The sequence below is a fragment of the Xyrauchen texanus genome, chromosome 32 (genome assembly GCF_025860055.1).
Source record: "Xyrauchen texanus isolate HMW12.3.18 chromosome 32, RBS_HiC_50CHRs, whole genome shotgun sequence".
In the NCBI taxonomy this organism is placed as follows: domain Eukaryota; kingdom Metazoa; phylum Chordata; class Actinopteri; order Cypriniformes; family Catostomidae; genus Xyrauchen; species Xyrauchen texanus.
Genome location: NC_068307.1, coordinates 38474464 through 38494220, shown reverse-complemented (window position 1 = coordinate 38494220; position 19757 = coordinate 38474464). Strand labels below are relative to the sequence as shown.

Below are 19757 nucleotides of genomic sequence, written 5' to 3'. Positions count from 1 at the left end.
GTATTTTTAGCATTATAACGACCCCAAACCCACCTCCAAGACGACCACTGCCTTGCTAAAGAAGCTGAGGGTGACGGTGATGGACTGGCCAAGCATGTCTCCAGACCTAAACCCTATTAAGCATCTGTGGGGCATCCTCAAACGGAAGGTGGAGGAGCACAAGGTCTCTAACATCCACCAGCTCTGTGACGTCGTCATGGAGGAGTGGAAGAGGTCTACAGTGGCAACCTGTGAAGCTCTGGTGAACTCCATGCAGAAAAGGGTTAAAACAGTGCTGGAAAATAATGGTGGCCACACAAAATATTGACACTTTGGGCCCAAATTGGACATTTTCACTTAGAGGTGTACTCACTTTTGTTGCCAGAGGTTTAGACATTTAATGGCTGTGTGTTGATTTATTTTGAGGGGACTTTAGGACTGACCCACTTTGAAACTCAAGTATTGTGTTTTGATGAAACGGAGAACCGGGGTTACTAATATGAACTAGTCTGGCAATAGAGCCATAATTTTTCAAAACGTCAAATAGTTCTATTTCGGTTCTAGTCAATCCACTGACTATCAGTGAGTTTGGAACTTTAATTCCTTTTTCTTCAATTATTTCCATGTTATTAACAATAGAATACTGTTATCACACTTGTATGTATTCTCAAGATAACTATTATTATGTCAATAGCACCACCTCCTTGGCTGGCTCGCCAAATTGTAGCGTTTATTAATATCTGCTATATAGGTTATTCTATCTAGACTAGGTTTCAGAAGATTTAGATAAGTAGGAGGTAGTGGACTGAAACAATAACAGTAACAACACAATTATTAAGGTAAAGAATGAAAATATTTATATGAGTAGGCATGAATAGTATACGGCATGTAAAATCCTAGGGTGCACCCTCTAAGTAGCCTAAGATTTCTATACAATGTATACAATGAAAATAAAATAAATAAAATACAATATTCAAAAGTGCTTCTTTACAAAGATATTGGTCTTGTCTTTAGTCCATGAATGTAAAATAAAATACCGTCCTCTAAGATTCTGTAGTTCTAGTTGGGTGGCTCGCCATCAAACTCCAAATCTTTCCAAGGAATCAAAAATGTAAACAGGGTCAGAATAACATTATATGGTAACATATTATACATGAGGTAAGTACAGTGTATTAAACATATGTTACACCAAATACACATTTTTTGTACTTTCTTGTAATAAAATGCATTTCCCATTCTAGTCATATGTCTTGATCTCTTTACACCATGCATTCCAACAGTGTAAAAACAGAGCTAAAGCTATATGCACGTGTTTAAACCATGCACTCAAAATACAGGAATATAGTTTACATACATACTGCAAATTACCTTTTTAATAACCCAATTGTATATTGTGAATAAACTAAGATTGACTATTTTTTTATATAAAACAGAAATTGACACGTTAATATGCATTAATATGACAACATGAACTGAAATACGTGACATGCTGCGTAATATCTGCTTTAGCCTACTGTAGCATAGCACTCAATACTTTAATCACTTTGGCTAACTCACCAAGTTTCACGTCGGATAAAACACAAAGAAAATCCCACAAAACGAAAATCCCTCAATGCTCTCTGGCAGCGGTGCAGTTCCCAACGTACTCTTCAAAGTGTTTAGATAACATATGTAATTATATTTGAACGATTTTTTGTTAATGTCTCTGTTATGTCTCGCATAGGCCGCTAACAGGCTGGCTGTGTGCTGTCTGCATGGCAGAGAAGCTTCTGCTGTCACCTATCAATCAAGGCGGGATCAACTCTTAAACTGATGTTTTAATTGGTTCATAATAACTATATGCATTTATAATAAGTCAACTAAGTTTTAATATTTTAATATATACATATTTTATTATATAATAATAATATAATATATTCATATTTATTTCCATACATTTTCTATATTTATTTCCATCATTTTTCTAGTGGGCTACACTGGCTCTTAGCTGAATAGTAAACCCTTACCAAAACAGTAATGTTACATAGCAAGTTAGCCGAGCACTACTGTGGATTGCAGATATAAAATGACCGTTTATAAAAATAAATCCATCTGTACACTCCATTACTATTCATGATAGTAAGAACGACAAACAATCTGCATAAATCTTCACAATTTTAGGTAAAAGTGGGCCCACAGCTGATTAGCAAATCTATTTCAACTCCGTAACATTAGCTAGCAGGTTAGCAGAGGCTTACAGCTGTGCACTGGGTGTACACCGTAGCTACAACACAAAACTCTGCATTTGAAATCTCAGTAGCTGATAAATACACAAATAATCAAGCATACTTGCAGGTTGAGATCCTGGCCTCTGCTATTACTATGATTGTTTGAGGGTGGGCCAAAGTAGCCCTTATGTGGGCATTATGCAAATGTGTTACATAGTGACATAGATACTTTACGGATGAGATGGCTGGACTACAATCCAGCTGATTCGTGTAGTGCTTGAGCAGTGTTGTCTGTGGGAGAGAGTATCTCCCTTTTGCGTGGACTTTGTGCTTTATAACTTTGCAGACCTTTTACATGCACAAAGAGCTATGCTATACACTAAAGGAAAGGTAAAATAGGGCCTCTTTAACAAATCAAATAGCTTTCAACTGTGCTTGATATAAAAAGTGATTTTCTAGTACAAAATTAGCAATTTAGCATGATTTTTCAAAGATAAGGTGTTGAAGTGATGGCTGCCTGTCTAGACTTGATCAAAAATGACTTTTTTTTCAAATAGTGATGGTGCTGTTTTTTACATCAGTAATGTCCTGACTATACTTTGTGATCAGTTAAATGCCACTTTGGTGAATTAAAGTACCAATTTCCTTCCGAAACCGCAAAATCTGTACATTATTCCAAACTTAATGTACAGTGTTTGTATTTTGAGGGAAACACACATCTGTCCACTGCAAAAGACGAAAATGATAAATTTTTCAGAAGTGCATAACTACCGGTACATTTGTTGAATGTCATAACAAATAAATAATGACACAAAGAGGATAGTAGTATAGAGAAAAAAGTAAAGGCCAAATGTAAATGTGTAGCTTTTCTTATGTTGTTTTAATTCTTTACACAGTTTCATGTGGTTATTATTATATAGCAGTTCTGGTCCTCAAATCTGATTGTGGCAAGGGTGCAAGAAACCACTTAAATTGAAAAAAGACTTTGTTATAATTGTATGGCTATTGACAATAAATGTTTTCAAGCAAGACTGCTGATATTTAATAAATGAGAAACTTCACTGATGGCATCACTCCGCTTGTCTGTGTGTGTTGCGTTCCAAATCAGAGTTTGAGTACACTGCAGAGAGTTTGTGGTGGGGATTTTGATTCATCCCTTTGACATTTGGAGGCGATTATTAAAGATTTGTTTAGAGTCGTTTACTGTTACATTTAATTGACATTTATGTTGATTACATTTATTTGACAGTATGTGGCAACAAATTACCATCTTTTACCAAGGGCATACACACTGAGCTCTTTATTAGGAACATCTGTACACCTACGTATTCATGGGATTTTCTAATCAGCCAATCATGTGGAAGCAGTGCAATACATAAAATTAAGCAAATACGGGTCAGGAGCTACAGTTGGAGTTCACATCAACCATCAGAATGGGGAAAAAATGTGATCTCCGTGATTTTGACCATGGTATGATGGTTGTTGCCAGACGGGCTGGTTTTATTAGTTCTGTTACTGCTGATCTCCTGGGATATATACACTTATGCTTTATTAGGAACACCTGTACTTCTACTTATTCATGTGATTTTCTAATCTACCAATCGTGTGGAAGCATGCAATGAAGCATTAGTTCAGAAAAGTATTTCAGAAAGTTGTGGAATGTACTTGGGATTGTAACTTCTACTTGACGATAGTGCCTTGCCTTCAAATGTGCCATAATTCTGCATTCTTCAATTTGGGATGTCCAGAGTGGTGTGATGCAGAAATAAAATAAACAAAGTTTGATATTGTGTTAATACATTGACGGTTCTGAACATTTGCTTTAACTGTATGGCTGTCCAATCCAGCTGTTAGATGGCTAGTAGCTGGTTTGAGTCTGTGAAACATTTGATATATAACATTTGAAAAAAGAAAGCATTACCTTCCAGATGTTGTGGCATGACTGAATGTGTGCTACCTGCATGTATAGCTGCTTTGTTGTCCACTGGCATCTATGGATCAATATATTAGTAAATTACTGGCCTGCAACCTATGTTGTATATTGTGAATTCTCTTTCCATTCTGCGTTGTTATTTGCTGCAGTAATTTATAGCAAGTTTGATGATAATCTGCACGTTCTGTAAACTAACATGCCTGCTCTGCACTCGTGCTGCTCTATATGTTATGTCTCAAAAGAGGACTTTAAGAAGCTACATATCATCGTTTTCTGTAAAGCTGCTTTGTTGTGAAAAGTAGTATACAAATAAAAATGACTTGACTTGATATAGTATTCGCTGTCAATAACAGTTATATGCAAAGACATTTAAGAGACTGAATTCAGAAAAATATATACTTTAATCAATTCATAAATATACACAATGATGGTGGTTAACAGATTACATTTAATCTGGATTATGTAATAAGATTACACAATTCAAGTACTTGCAATTAAATTACATTTTAAAATACTCGTAATCAGATTACAGTTACTTTTTATGTAGGACATGATTATATTATATTAATTAAGCAATGGCAAGACATTTTTCATAATTTGTTGATCCCCTATTTGTTTCATAAATATACTGTATATATATATTTTTATTCTAATACAGCATGCTGCTGATATATGTTCGGTAAGTTTTTTTCAGAAGAGGGTTGTGAATTTGCACACACAGACCTGATACTAGCCACTAGCCAGTTGACTATAATTACACTGAATATGTTCTCAGTCAGCATTTGACCACTGGATTTACAAAAATAGTTTTTCTTTTTATGAGACGCAAGGCAAAATCATTTACTGTGCATTGTAAACTCTGCTTTCCAAAACTTCATATCCTGTCCACTGCAAACGATTCCATGTCAAATGTAAAGAAACAATTGGTGGAGTGCTTGCAGTATCTGTGGGCATATGCATGCAAACTGTGTGTGTATTGTATATTAATGAAATGGCACAAATCAGATGATATCAAAGATGATATCAGATGATTTGTGTGTTTATATAAAAAAAATGTAAAACATTTTTCAGTGCTGAAAAAGTAATCCAAAGTATTTTGATTACATTACAGATCTTGGGTAATCTAATGGAATATGTTACAAATTACATTTTAAACCATGTATTCTGTAATCTGTAGTGGAATACATTTTAAAAAGTAGCCTTCCAACCCTGGCTGTGACTGTATTCACACCAGCACAGCCTCTTTTACCTTATTGCTTAATCAAGTGCCCACCTTTTACATGTTAAATCTTTGTTTCAGAGTAAATGGCGAGTCCTAGAACCAGACGTGTGCTAAAGGAGGTGCGGACAGAAGATGAGAATAATGTGAGTGACCTCATGACCTTCATTTCATGCTCTTTGACCTCTGTCATGCTGTGTTTTAAAGGAATAGTTCACCCAAATATTAAAATTCTGTCATAATTTACTCGCCATGGAACACATATTTAGAAATGTTATTGTTTTTTTTTTCTGTGTGAATGGGGACTGAAGCTTTCAAGTTTAAAAAGGACACAAAAGCACCATAAATTATTCCATATAATTTGTGTTTATGTACAAAAGTCATACATTTGCTCTGTGTAAGGAACAGACCCAAATTAAAGGTGTTATTCACTGACTTCATTTACATGGACACTAGGGCTGAAACGATTAGTCTACATTATCAATAAAGTCGAAAACAAAAAAATTAAATTTCCGTTGAATAATCGTTTGATCTCATTTAACTTACAATGAGATCACATTAAACTCCAATGAGGGCACGCGAGAGGAGCACTAACCGCAGCCGGATTGAGGAGAGGAAGAAAACACAGCTCAAAGTCCAGACTTTCCAAACAGCTTCAGGTAACATAAATCCGTATTAGTTATAGGAATACTGCCCTGCGGTCCAAAGGCAGGGGATCATGCTCTGCTTCAGTATGTCACAGTACATGTTGGCATTCATGGTTCCCTCAATGAACTATATAAGTATTAGGAAATTATACAAACATACAAAATAAGTAAATACTGAAGCACTCGCATTGTGAAAAGCGGCACCAGAGCTGACATTCCGCTTAAGCAAAACTTACATGTCAGAGCATCTTTAAAGGAAACACCCCAGCATTACATCTTTAATGCATCTTTTATTAAAGGTTATATAATAAGGAAGCAGGTCATGCTAATAAGTACAAACTCCGAAACTGGCATTTTTCTGTGCGGTCAGTGCCTCTTCTGTGAGTTGTGTTCCTATCTAAGGGGGAGAGAATGAAACTGCATCCCGGCTCATGCTCACTTAAGAGGGTTGTACAAATATTTGACTATTACAGAAAGACTATTGGTGCTAATTTTGGATGTGTATTGCTATTATGTTTGAACACCTCTGGTGTATGTGATGTTGAACACTCATGGTGTTTGTTAGTTGACAATCACAGTGACAACAGAACTGATCTATATATCAGAAAATCAAACTGTTACACCCCTTATGTTTAAAATAATGACTAAAAAGGTTAGTTGACCGAAAAAAGAAAATTCTCATTATTTACTCACTCTCATGCTGTCCCAGATGTTTATGACTTTCGTTCTACTGTTGAACGTAAATGAAGATTTTTAGAAAAATATCTCAGCTCTGTAGGTACATACCATAGACTGTAAAAAAAGATGGACGACGCCCCTTCGCTCGTTTTCATTGGTGAGAACTGAAGCCGCCAGTGTCCCGATATGGCGCTGACATCTTGGGACTTGAGTCTGCGCAGTTGCGATTTCGGGACCAGACCTGTGCAGTAGTGAGCAAGAAGTAAAGCCGCGAAATCATGGCCCCGCCCTCACTCTCGCTGAATCAATTGCAAGCACACGCCCCTGCACTTTTGACTTTTGACTTATGACGGTGTGAAATAATTAATTATAGAAATTTAGATATTCAATTTAAAGCTCCAATCTCCTCAGTCCTCCGAAGATCCCGAAAAAAAGTCAGTTGGTGCTTCAGTGACTACTTCGCTCAAGAGAACCTGTCAATCACAGCTGTCAATCATGATGTCACAGCACCCTTTTTATAGCATCAAATAACTAACTAAAAACAAACTTATTTTGAAAACAAACACTTGAAATTACATCAACGTGATAGAAACTACAGTAAATGACAGAAACTATTTTTGGAAAAAAAGATATGTGAAGTGTAATTTAATTGTTTAGTTGGTCTCACGTCCCGTTGAATAACATGGGGAGGCGGGGTTTATGACCTATACTAGGACCAGTCACCGGGGGGGCGCGATTGAGATGTTTTGGCTTCACTTTTGAGGGCTTGTGCGGCACACTTGGTACATACAATGCAAGTTAATGGTGGCCAGAACTTTGAAGCTCTTAAAAGCACATAAAGGCAGCATAAGACTCCAGTGTCTTCAGAAGCAATATGATAAGTGTGAGTGAGAAACAGATCAATATTTAAGTCCTTTTTTACTATAAATCTCTAATTTCACATCTGTAAGTCACACGTGGCACCTGTTTAGATTCTATCTCACATCTGAATGTGAAAGTGGAGATTTATAATAAAAAAGCTTGATCTTAAATGGAGCTTAAATGTTGATCTGTCTCTTATACACAGAGCTGAGATATTCTTTCTAATTAATCATCCTTTCCTGTCTTCAGTAGAAGAAAGAAAGCTATACACATCCGTGATGGCATTAAGATGAGTAAATTATGAGAGAATTTTCATTTTTAGGTGAGCTATCCTGTTAACTAACATTACGACATTCTTACTATAAAAATGCTAACTTATAATTGTGTGTGTGTGTATGTATGTGTGTGTATATGTGTATATATATATATATATAACACACTGATCAGCCACAACATTAAAACCACCTGCCTAATATTGTGAGGTGCAGTTCTTCTCACAATTGTACTGAGCGGTTATCTGAGTAAATTCTATCGACTGTTGTGTGTGAAAATCCCAGATCATCAACAGTTACAAACCAGCCCATCTAGCACCAACAATCATCCATGTAATTATCTAATCAGCCAATCGTGTGGCAGCAGTGCATAAAATCGTACAGATATGGGTCAGGAGCTTCAGTTAATGTTCACATCAACCATCAGAATGGGGAAAAATATGATCTCAGTGATTTGGACCATAGCATGATTGTTTGTGCCTGACGGGCTGGTTTTCTGTAACTGTTGATCTCCTGGGATTTTAACACCAACAGTCTCTAGAATAAAACATCCAGTGAGCGGCAGTTCTTTGAATGGAAATGCCTTGTTGATGAGAGAGGTCAACAGAGAATGGCCAGACTGGTTTGAACTGACAAAGTCTATGGTAACTCAGATAAACACTCCGTACAATTGTGGTGAGAAGAATAGCATCTCAGAATGCTATTCTAAGATGCGGGTTGCTGCTGTTATGGCGGCACGAGGGGGACCTACACAATATTAGGCAGGTGGCTTTAATGTTTTGGCTGATCGGTGTATATGTAGGCCTATGTATAATCCAAATAATTATGAGCACGGCACTCAGGGGCCTGGGTAGCTTAGCGGGTAAAGACGCCACATAAGCAGCTTTCTCCAGAAGAAACCTAGGTGTGATAAACCGCTTTCTCTTTATCCCTTAAACAGCGTAAAAATTGGTGTTGTTGTTTAATGACATTTGAGAATGATGCTTTTTGCAAAAACCCTTTAAAAACCTGCTTTCTTAAGTATATGTAAACATGGTCACTAATAACACATTTTTGGGTGAACTAGTCCTTTAACCTCCTGTTCTTTAACATCTGATGTGTGTGTTTTTCAGGTGTGTTTTGAATGTGGTGCGTTTAACCCACAGTGGGTGAGCGTGACATACGGTATCTGGATCTGTCTGGAGTGTTCGGGCAAACACAGAGGACTCGGAGTTCACCTCAGGTCAGACTACTAACCCTACTAAACTACACTTGCATTTTTTTTTAAAAGGAATGTGTCAAAATCGTTGTAGTTATCCAGCAACCTTCTGAGGTTGATGATTTTTTTCTTACACTGGCAGCCAAAAGTTTGTAATAATGAACAGATTTTGCTCTTATGGTAAATTGTCTGCTTATGCAGCGCCTTTTTTAACGTTAGAGTTTACCAAAGCACTTTACACTGTGACCCATTCACACACCAATGATGGCATAGCTGCTATGCAAGGCGCTAACCTCCGATTGGGAGCAACTTGGGGTTTAGTGTCATGTGGGCCAGGAATCAAACTGCCAACCCTGCGATTAGTGGCCGACTCGCTCTACCACCTGAGCCACAGCCACCCCTGCTCTTATGGAAAAAATTAACCAAAGTGGCATTCTAATGATCCCAATGTATAGTCAGGACATTAATAATGTGAAAAATTACTATTACAATGTTCACAAATACTTCAAATAGTTCTCATCAAAAACTCCTCCATGTGCAGCAATGACAGCTTTGCAGATCCTTGGCAATCTAGCTGTCAGTTTGTCCAGATACTCGGGTGACATTTCACTCCACACTTCCTGTAGCACTTGCCATAAATGTGGCTGTCTTGTCAGGCACTTCTCATGCACCTTACAGTCTAGCTGATCCCACAATGCTCAATAGGGTTAAGATCCATAACACTCTTTTCCAATTATCTGTTGTCCAATGTCTGTGTTTCTTTGCCTTTTCTAACCTTTTCTTTTTGTTTTTTTTTTTCTTTTTCTTTGCAATTATTCCCATAAGGCCTGTACCCCTGAGACTGGTGTTGAGCGGGTAGAATTCAATGAATCTGTCAGCTAAGGACATGTGAGGCATCTATTTCTCAAACAAGAGACTTTGATGTACTTATCCTCTTGTTTAGTTGTACATCTGTCTTCCACATCTCTTTCTGTCCTTGTTAGAGCCAGTTGTCCATTGTCTTTGAAGACTGTAGTGTTCAAATTTGTATGAAATCTTTCTTTTTTTTTTTTTTGGCAATTTCAAGTATTTTATAGCCTTCATTCTTCAAAACAATGACTGACTGACAAATTTCTAGAGAATGCGGTTTCTTTTTTGCCATTTCTGACCTAATATTGACCATAACCCTCTAGGGTCTGAGGGTGTTTTTGGTCCCTGGAGAAGTTTTGACATGCCTTGACATTTGTGCTTTTTTCAGTTGCTTAAAAACATACTAATGGCTAAAGTCTGATAATGCTGTATTCAGTACAAACTGGGCTTCAATACTATGTGAGCAACATGTGTGTACATGTTTGTATTTTTGAGAAAATAATGTTTATGCATGTTTTTTTTTTAAACTAACATTTCAAGTAATTGAAATAAGGCCATATAACACATACACAACACATTTGTCCACAAGACTTTTGAGAACTGGATCTTGTAGCCTATATTTTTTGCTACAAAATGATGTGAAAGCAATCCTGAGCACTCATTCATACAAAACAATATAATAATTTAACTTTTGTAAGCACTTTTAGTGTTAGAAAGGCCATATGCGAGGAGGTGTGAATGATCATTAATATTGATTGTGATTCACACCTGAGGAGACAAAGACCCCTCCCCTGGGCCTATCACTGAGGAATGTGAGGAGACTTAATGATCAAAATCAAGTTTTAAGTTAAAAGAAGTAATATGACTATACATTTTCTTTATGTAAAGACTTTACTTAATTTTAGACCTACACTACCATTAAAAGAAGTCTCTTCTGCTCACCAAGGCTGCATTTATTTGATCCAAAATACAGTAAAAACAGTGATATTGGGAACTCTTTTTCAGTGTCACATGATCCATCAGAAATCATAATAATATGCTGATATTCTATGGGCATATTTAAAGTGCATTTTACTAATTTAACCTGAACACATATTTGCAAGCACAAGCTTTGTTGACGATAATGAGGCAGCATAAACACTAGTTAAAATATAATCTGAACATTCATATTATTTTTATATCATATTACATATCATATTTATATCATACAGCATACAATTTAAATACATGCTTTAGTCGAAACATTATTTAAATGTAACTAAAACTTGCTTATTAGAACATATTTCCAATTTCAATACTCTGAATCCTGGCTGGCAATTCTGGAAACAGTCCCACTAGTAAAATATGTACACGTTCAGATAAAATAGCATGTCAACTAATGAAAACTAAATGACTTACTCATCCAAAATTGTATCCTCGGCTGGATAAAGTCTCTCTTCAAAATACAAACATTCATCGGAGTCCCGCTCTTCTTCTGAGGAAAATTTTAACTCTTCATCACTATCCAGGAGCTTCCTCACCTGTGTATCTTGTCATCTTGTCCAGCAGGACACACTGGTGCGTCGGTCGACTCCAGAGGGTTAAGACATGCCAGTCTATTGCATATTGTGGCATCTCAAAAACAAAGACAATGTTTAGCTTCATTTAATGAACTAAATGGCTTTCAACTGTGTTTGATATAATGGCAAGTGATTTTCTAGTACCAAATTAGCAATTTTGCATGATTAGTCAAGGATATGGTGTTGGAGTGATGGCTGCTGGAAATGGGGTCTGTCTAGATTTGATCAACAATGACTTTTTTCAAATAGGGATGGTGCTGTTTTTTACATCAGTAATGTCCTGACTATACTTTGTGATCAGTTGAATGACACTTTGGTGAATTAAAGTACCAATTTCCTTCCGAAACAGCAAAAAGTTTACATTATTTCAAACTTTTGGCCGCCAGAGTATTTGTAATTTTTATTTTTTAGATTTTGTTATTTTGTGAAGCAGATTTTTTTAGGTATTACTTTCAGAAAATGTGCATCTCCATTCATCTCCTTTAAAGCGCAGCTGCTTTAGCCATATACATTCAGATCGGAAGTCTTTGTCTGTTGTGTTACGACTCACAACTTGCGTGCCTCAAGTGTTGCTTTCTAAGAAGTGTCAAGTTATAAATAGTTTAAAGGAGGGGGGCCTGGGTATTTCAGCAAGTATCGACGATTACTACCACACCTGGAGTTGCAAGTTAGAATCCAGGGCGTGCTGAGTGACTCCCGTCAAGCTTCCTAAGCAACCAATTGGCCCGGTTGCTAGGGTGGGTAGAGTCACATTGGGTTGACCTCATCGTGGTTGCTATAATGTGGTTCGCTTTTTGTGGGGCGCGTGGTGAGTTGTGCATTGATGCCGCGGTGGATGGCTTGAAGCCTCCAAACAAGCTATGTCTCCGCGGTAACGCGCTCAACAAGCCACGTGATGAGATGTTCGGATTGACTGTCTCAGACGTGGAGGCAACTGAGATTCGTCCTCCGCCACCCAGATTGAGGTGAGCCACTATGCACCACAAGAGATTAGAGTGCATTGGGAATTGGGCATTCCAAATTGTGGAGAAAATGGGAGAAAATAAAATAAATTGTTCAAAGTTTAAAAATGCATCTGGAGTAGGGTTGTCACTATCGATTATTTTTGTAATTGAGTAATTTAATGATTTTTTTTTATTTTATTTTAAAATCTCAACATTTGGCTAAAATTCATTCTTTAGCTTATGTTTTGATATTACTCTCCGTTTAAATGATAACTACAACAAAATTGTGCAAACAATATCTAAAGCCAACAGATACTCAAAGCATAGATCTATAATATTAAAATGTAAATAATTCCAGCTGGCAGACATTGGCTACTCCAGGGGTGCCCACATTTTTTAAAGTTCAATGTGATCTACCCATTTCAAATATTCAAAATTCAAGTATGGGAACACAGGCCATGGAAATAATAATATTTTTTTTTTTTTCAGAAACAATGTTTATGGTTAATTTTTTTAACTATCACTTATGTTGGGCCTCATGTATTCAGATACAAGACAAAGGCAGACCTAACACAGTCATAAAGCCTGACTGAGGCCCACAAAAACAAAGTCATAAATCTTACTGATAAAAACCTTGCCAAAATCAAACAAAGGGAGTACAAAACAGACTACAAATCCCAAGAAGCCTTGCTCACTTTACAACTGTGTAAAATTCCAAAGGATCGAAATCTCAACTCCTATTGGATGAGGCACTCAACAGAACGCACCTCAACTGTGATGTCATCAGGAGTAGAAATACCTCGGAAATCGTTCTGTATCTCGCTTCAAGTGACTTTGCGTGCCAGACATAGACTAAGTCTTCGCTGCTCTCAGGTGTTGCCTCGTTGAAAAAGGAAGTAACGTGCTACTTGAAACTGCAGCCCCATCTCGCTGGACGAGTTGAGATTACATTGTGTTCCAACGAACACTTTAATGTATCCGAAGGAAACCTCTGAGCAATCCGCATCTTCATCCATTTGCCTGCAGAAGTGACGAGGAATTCCCTTCCCTCTTCAATCAGGTTGACGTCGCTGATTTCTCCGCCAGCCCGCCGAGAATCAGCAGCCGTACCGCCCGCCGACAGAGCGAGGAAACGGGCCCCCCCGTCATCACCCGAGACTCGAGGAACCGAGTTGGAGTCGAACGAAAATCAGCAGCTTTACAGAAAATCATGCATGGGGTCTACATGCGTCCCCCATGCGATTCAAGTAAGAGGTTATGTCTGGGCAGAGATAGGATATTGGACTGTTGTGTATTTACGCCATCGCGGATGAGACCGGCACACTGTGTTTATCCATAACAGTTACCTTCTCTCCCACGATTGCGAAAGCGGCTTCGGCGCCGCCACTTTCACTCTCTCTCTCTCTCTCTCTCTCTCTCTCTCTCTCTCTGCTCTCTGTCGTACTAACCACATACATACACACACACAAGTCGTACAAGCGAAAGACACGCCGGACACGGGCAGATGCCATTAACCGGCTTCTCTCCGCATTCACGGCCATACTCTCTGGCCGGAAATCTCACGTGACGTACTCTCCACGAGAGTCACGTCCGCCAATTCGTGCGCGTCACTCCTCACACACACAGACGCACACACATAACGTCCTCTCATGTGTTATAGGCTTATTTTGGTTAACATACAGTGCCTTGCGAAAGTATTCGGCCCCCTTGAACTTTTTGACCTTTTGCCACATTTCAGGCTTCAAACATAAAGATATAAAACTGTAATTTTTTGTGAAGAATCAACAACAAGTGGGACACAATCATGAAGTGGAACGAAATTTATTGTATATTTCAAACTTTTTTAACAAATAAAAAACTGAAAAATTGGGCGTGCAAAATTATTCAGCCCCCTTAAGTTAATACTTTGTAGCGCCACCTTTTGCTGCGATTACAGCTGTAAGTCGCTTGGGGTATGTCTCTATCAGTTTTGCACATCGAGAGACTGAAATTTTTGCCCATTCCTCCTTGCAAAACAGCTCGAGCTCAGTTAGGTTGGATGGAGAGCGTTTGTGAACAGCAGTTTTTAGTTCTTTCCACAGATTCTCGATTGGATTCAGGTCTGGACTTTGACTTGGCCATTCTAACACATGGATATGTTTATTTGTGAACCATTCCATTGTAGATTTTGCTTTATGTTTTGGATCATTGTCTTGCTGGAAGACAAATCTCCGTCCCAGTCTCAGATCTTTTGCAGACTCCATCAGGTTTTCTTCCAGAATGGTCCTGTATTTGGCTCCATCCATCTTCCCATCAATTTTAACCATCTTCCCTGTCCCTGCTGAAGAAAAGCAGGCCCAAACCATGATGCTGCCACCACCATGTTTGACAGTGGGGATGGTGTGTTCAGGGTGATGGGCTGTGTTGCTTTTACGCCAAACATAACGTTTTGCATTGTTGCCAAAAAGTTCGATTTTGGTTTCATCTGACCAGAGCACCTTCTTCCACATGTTTGGTGTGTCTCCCAGGTGGCTTGTGGCAAACTTTAAATGACACTTTTTATGGATATCTTTAAGAAATGGCTTTCTTCTTGCCACTCTTCCATAGAGGCCATATTTGTGCAGTATACGACTGATTGTTGTCCTATGGACAGAGTCTCCCACCTCAGCTGTAGATCTCTGCAGTTCATCCAGAGTGATCATGGGCCTCTTGGCTGTATCTCTGATCAGTCTTCTCCTTGTATGAGCTGAAAGTTTAGAGGAACGGCCGGGTCTTGGTAGATTTGCAGTGGTCTGATACTCCTTCCATTTCAATATTATCCCTTGCACAGTGCTCCTTGGGATGTTTAAAGCTTGGGAAATCTTTCTGTATCCAAATCCGGCTTTAAACTTCTCCACAACAGTATCTCGGACCTGCCTGGTGTGTTCCTTGTTCTTCATGATGCTCTCTGTGCTTTAAACGGACCTCTGAGACTATCACAGAGCAGGTGCATTTATACGGAGACTTGATTACACACAGGTGGATTCTATTTATCATCATTAGTCATTTAGGTCAACATTGGATCATTCAGAGATCCTCACTGAACTTCTGGAGAGAGTTTGCTGCACTGAAAGTAAAGGGGCTGAATAAATTTGCACGCCCAATTTTTTAGTTTTTTATTTGTTAAAAAAGTTTGAAATATCCAATAAATTTAGTTCCACTTCATGATTGTGTCCCACTTGTTGATTCTTCACAAAAAACTACAGTTTTAAATCTTTATGTTTGAAGCCTGAAATGTGGCAAAAGGTCGAAAAGTTCAAGGGGGCCGAATACTTTCGCAAGGCACTGTATCTAATCACGTCACTGTTTAGTTTGTAGTTGAATGTCGGAAGTTTATTGACTGCATTGTATTGATTATTAATTGATTTTATATTTTCAATAAACTTTGTTATAATTAAAAGAGAAGTGCTTGATTTGTTTTGCATACACATGTGTCAAAGGCTGGCAGGGGATGCCAGTGCTCAAATTCAAACCTTCATTGTTTCCTTTTTAATCTTGATGATCTACGGACAACAATTTTCCTAAGAGAACAATCTAACATTGAGACTGTTATACTGTCTGGTTAATAGTCCCTGATTCTGGGGTGGTGCTCCGTCTACATTAATCCTAATTAATATTCTATTGATTTTGATAATTGACAAGTATCTTTGATTGTTGAATTTGAAGAATCAATAAGTTAGTGTTAAGTCTAATCAATGTTTAATTAATTTTAATAATTAATTATTATCTTTGATAATAATTAATATTCTATTAAATTTGATGATTGTTGATTTAAAGGATTAAAAAAGGTAACATTGGTTCTAATCAATGTTCTATTGATTTTAATAATTAATGATTATCTATGATAATTATTGCTAATAATCAAACCCACTCCTAAACTGTGAACCCTACATAAATCTACACTTACATGAAACAATTCAATATTTACAGTAATCACGTCATTTAGAGATGCATGTTTTCTCTGATTTGTATAGAGCTGCAGCAGTTGCAGTCATTGTTGCCCTTGTGCTGCCTCTGTACCACCAAGATAGCGAGCAAAGTTTAACGCTTGCCACATACCCTTTATGCCAATAAATTAATTTGACCATTTATTGCTTTAATGTTTATTTTTCAAGTATGGATTTAAGTCTAGTATATAGTGATAATTGAAATAATACTAATAATAAGAATTGTTTTGGGAGTAGATGTAGAATTCCGTGAGTTCTTGTATAATATTGAAATTAAGTATTGTCAAGTCATTTTTTATTTGTATAGCGCTTTTCACAACACACATCGTTTCAAAGCAGCTTTACAGAAAATCATGCATTAACAAAAAATAAAATGTAATATCTATAAAGTCTTAGTGATCATTGAGATCAGTGAGGTGGATGGCAGTTCAACCAGCAGGTCATTTCGGTGAGGTTCGGCGGGGTCCATCCTAAGTCCAAGGTTCAGGCAGTGGCATATGAAGTATCTAATGTCTCAGTTGGTTTTGGCATCAGTTCAACCTCTGAAGTCCACCGTAAAAGACTGAAGTGCTGTCTGGCTAGCACCGACTGTAGTTTGTCATCATTACTCATGATGATGATGAATAATTTCTTCGTTTACACATACAAAGTGGTAGCGGTCTGATAAATAGGACCTAAAACATACGAATGCACGTCCACTAATGCCAACATAATTTTCCAGCCTATTCAAGAGAATGTCGTGATCTATCGTGTAGAAGGCAGCATGAAGATCTAAAAGCTCTAGAAGACAAATGCAGCCACGATCAGATGATAAGAGCAAAGCATTTGTAATTCTGATAAGTGCAGTCTCTGTACTGTGATGGGGCCTAAATCCTGAATGAAATTGTTCCTATATACCATTTCTCTGTAGAAATGAACATAGCTGGGAGGACACTACCTGTTCTAGTATTTCCAACATTAATGGTTGATTTGAAATCAGTCTGTAGTTAGCCAGTTCTCCATGATCAAGCTGTAGCTTCTTAAGCAGTTTAATAACTGCCATTTTAAAGTTTCTTGGGACATGTCCTAAGGATAGTAGGTCAGTGATAAGGGTGCCAAAAAAGTTAATAATCCATAAACTTGATAGTGTCTGTCAAGATTGGACTATTTCTGTATTTTATTTTGTGTTGAAAGCATACATGCATACGTGTGCATATTTTAATTGTGCTTTTCTTTTTAAAAATACCTCTAATTTACATTCACTGAATTAAAGGGAAAAACTTATTTTTTATTTAAGTTTAATTCAGTAAAGAAAAAACTATTATCAAGTGTTTTCTGTGAGTGCAGTAAAGACAAATATACTTCTATTCTCTAAAAGCAAGTCTAAATATATTATATGCTGCTTCTCAGGTGAATGCATCTTTTTTTTATTTTAAGGGATTTTTAGATATTTTAAAATATTTGTATTTTTTATATTATATTCGACATTCTCGGATAACAATTTTTTTCTTTAGCAGTATAGATCCTAAAGTAAATCTACATTGTTTTAAATGAGTTTTAGGAAAACAAGCCAAAACAAAAACTAATCAAAAACATATTTTGTTGTAGTGTATAATGGGGTCACCTTTTGTTCACTTTCGTCTTTAACTCACAAAGAACAAACTCACTCTTTTTTTTTTATTATTTTTTTTTATAAACATGTATTTATTGAATTTTAACAGTTAACAAGGATACATGTTGATACATTTAACAAAGTGTATAACAGTCAAACTATAAAATAATCCACTCCCCCCACCCCAAAAAAAAAAAAAACACACTGGATAACGACATTATATAATCATACATAGCTTAGTACAGACAGTTAGGTACATATCGCCTTCAAGTTTCCAGAGTTTCCTCGGCTTCACAGTTCTCCAAAAATGCAAGAAAGGGATTCCAGATCTCTTTAAATTCGGCTGATTTCTTTTTCATTGTGTATGTTAACTTTTCAAGGATAAGGCATGCTGATAATTCTTTCAGCCAGCGACCAATAGAAGGGCTCTTGACATCTTTCCAACAGAGAGAGATCAAGCGTCTAGCTTGTATTAAACATAAGTCTGTAATTTTCCTCTCTTTGTGGTTTAACATACAGTCCTTTGGATACAAATTAAGAATGCAAAGTGCAGGATTGTCAGGCACTAGATTTAAGGTCATCTTAGAAATACATTTTATAACTTCATTCCAGAACTTTCGTATCTCAGGGCAGTTCCACAGACAATGAAATAAGGTACCCTTTTCGACATTACATTTAACACAGATATCAGGAATATTTGGATTCATCTTATTCAGTCTTTCCGGAGTAACATCCCAGATAGCAATAAGTCGGCGGGCCGGTGCGCCGGCGGCAGTAGAAGCGGCAGAATGGCGATATCGCAAACACGTTTGACGGCGGTCAAAACGTGTTTGCGCTTTTTTCGAGCGATCTGCCGCCGCTTATTGTGTATATGTATATGTATATATATATATATTTATAGCATGCAGTTTATCAAGAATAATGATTGATCAAACCAGACAAATTTCCATTTGGCGTTTTAATTCCACATTTCAAAGTACAGTAACTGTCATTGAAACAAGATGTCAGATCACTGAAATATAAATAACAGAAAAATACAAACATTATATATACACACACACACAAAAGAACATGCAGGTTTCCAATTTCTTTTTTTTTAAAAAACACTATTGTAACACTTACAATAATTGTTAATAATATAAAGAGGTCAGCTCTGGGATGAAAAGAATTACCAGTAAACACAAGCAATGAGGATATTTGGTACCAAAGAAAGTGCAGGATACCAAATAAATTGAGGTATAACATCATATTTACAAGTCATTTCTAACAATAGGTTAAGTGCTAATAATTTAGAGTAAAGCTTTGGAGTAGAATATACCATTATAACTGCAATGCTGACTGTGGCACAAGGATTTACAAGCTATATGTAACAATAGAATAACAGTTAAGCACTGTGACGGAATGAAAGTAGAATTTTTGGTACTAGTTAATGTGCAATATCAAGTATCAGAGGTATGAAATAGGATTTACAAACTATAATAGAATTGTTAAGCACTGACGGAATGAAATAAGCCAATACTAAAGTCACGGTAAGTAGAATATTTGATACCAGATAATGTGCAAATATCAAGTATTAGATGTATAATCTAGGATTTACAAGTTATATTTAAAAATAGAATAGTTAAGCACTGTAACAATGAAATAAGCAGCAAATTGTATATGAAATAATTGAGATCTTTGGTATCAAGGAATGTGCAGGATAACAGGTATAATATGCATTTTGACATTCAACTTACACATGACAACAAGTGGGAATAAATATAATTAACAGCAGAAAATCTGGCTGTAGAGAACACAGCCAATCAGAATGTCTGGAGAGGTTGGGGACTGCGTGGCGTAGTGGGCTAAGAATCAC

At 37.0% G+C, this 19757-nt stretch overlaps 1 protein-coding gene across 7 annotated transcripts in view; it reads left to right on the top strand.

The window, feature by feature from the left end:
- Positions 1 to 19757, top strand: part of arfgap1 (ADP-ribosylation factor GTPase activating protein 1) — a 75486-nt gene that overhangs the window by 4663 nt on the left and 51066 nt on the right. For all 7 annotated transcript variants that reach the window (XM_052101968.1, XM_052101965.1, XM_052101967.1 and 4 more), the window contains exons 2-3: positions 5420 to 5484; positions 8909 to 9018. In XM_052101968.1, coding sequence (XP_051957928.1) covers positions 5425 to 5484; positions 8909 to 9018 — 170 coding nt within the window. In that variant the 5' untranslated portion in view covers positions 5420 to 5424. The remainder of the gene's footprint in view (positions 1 to 5419; positions 5485 to 8908; positions 9019 to 19757) is intronic.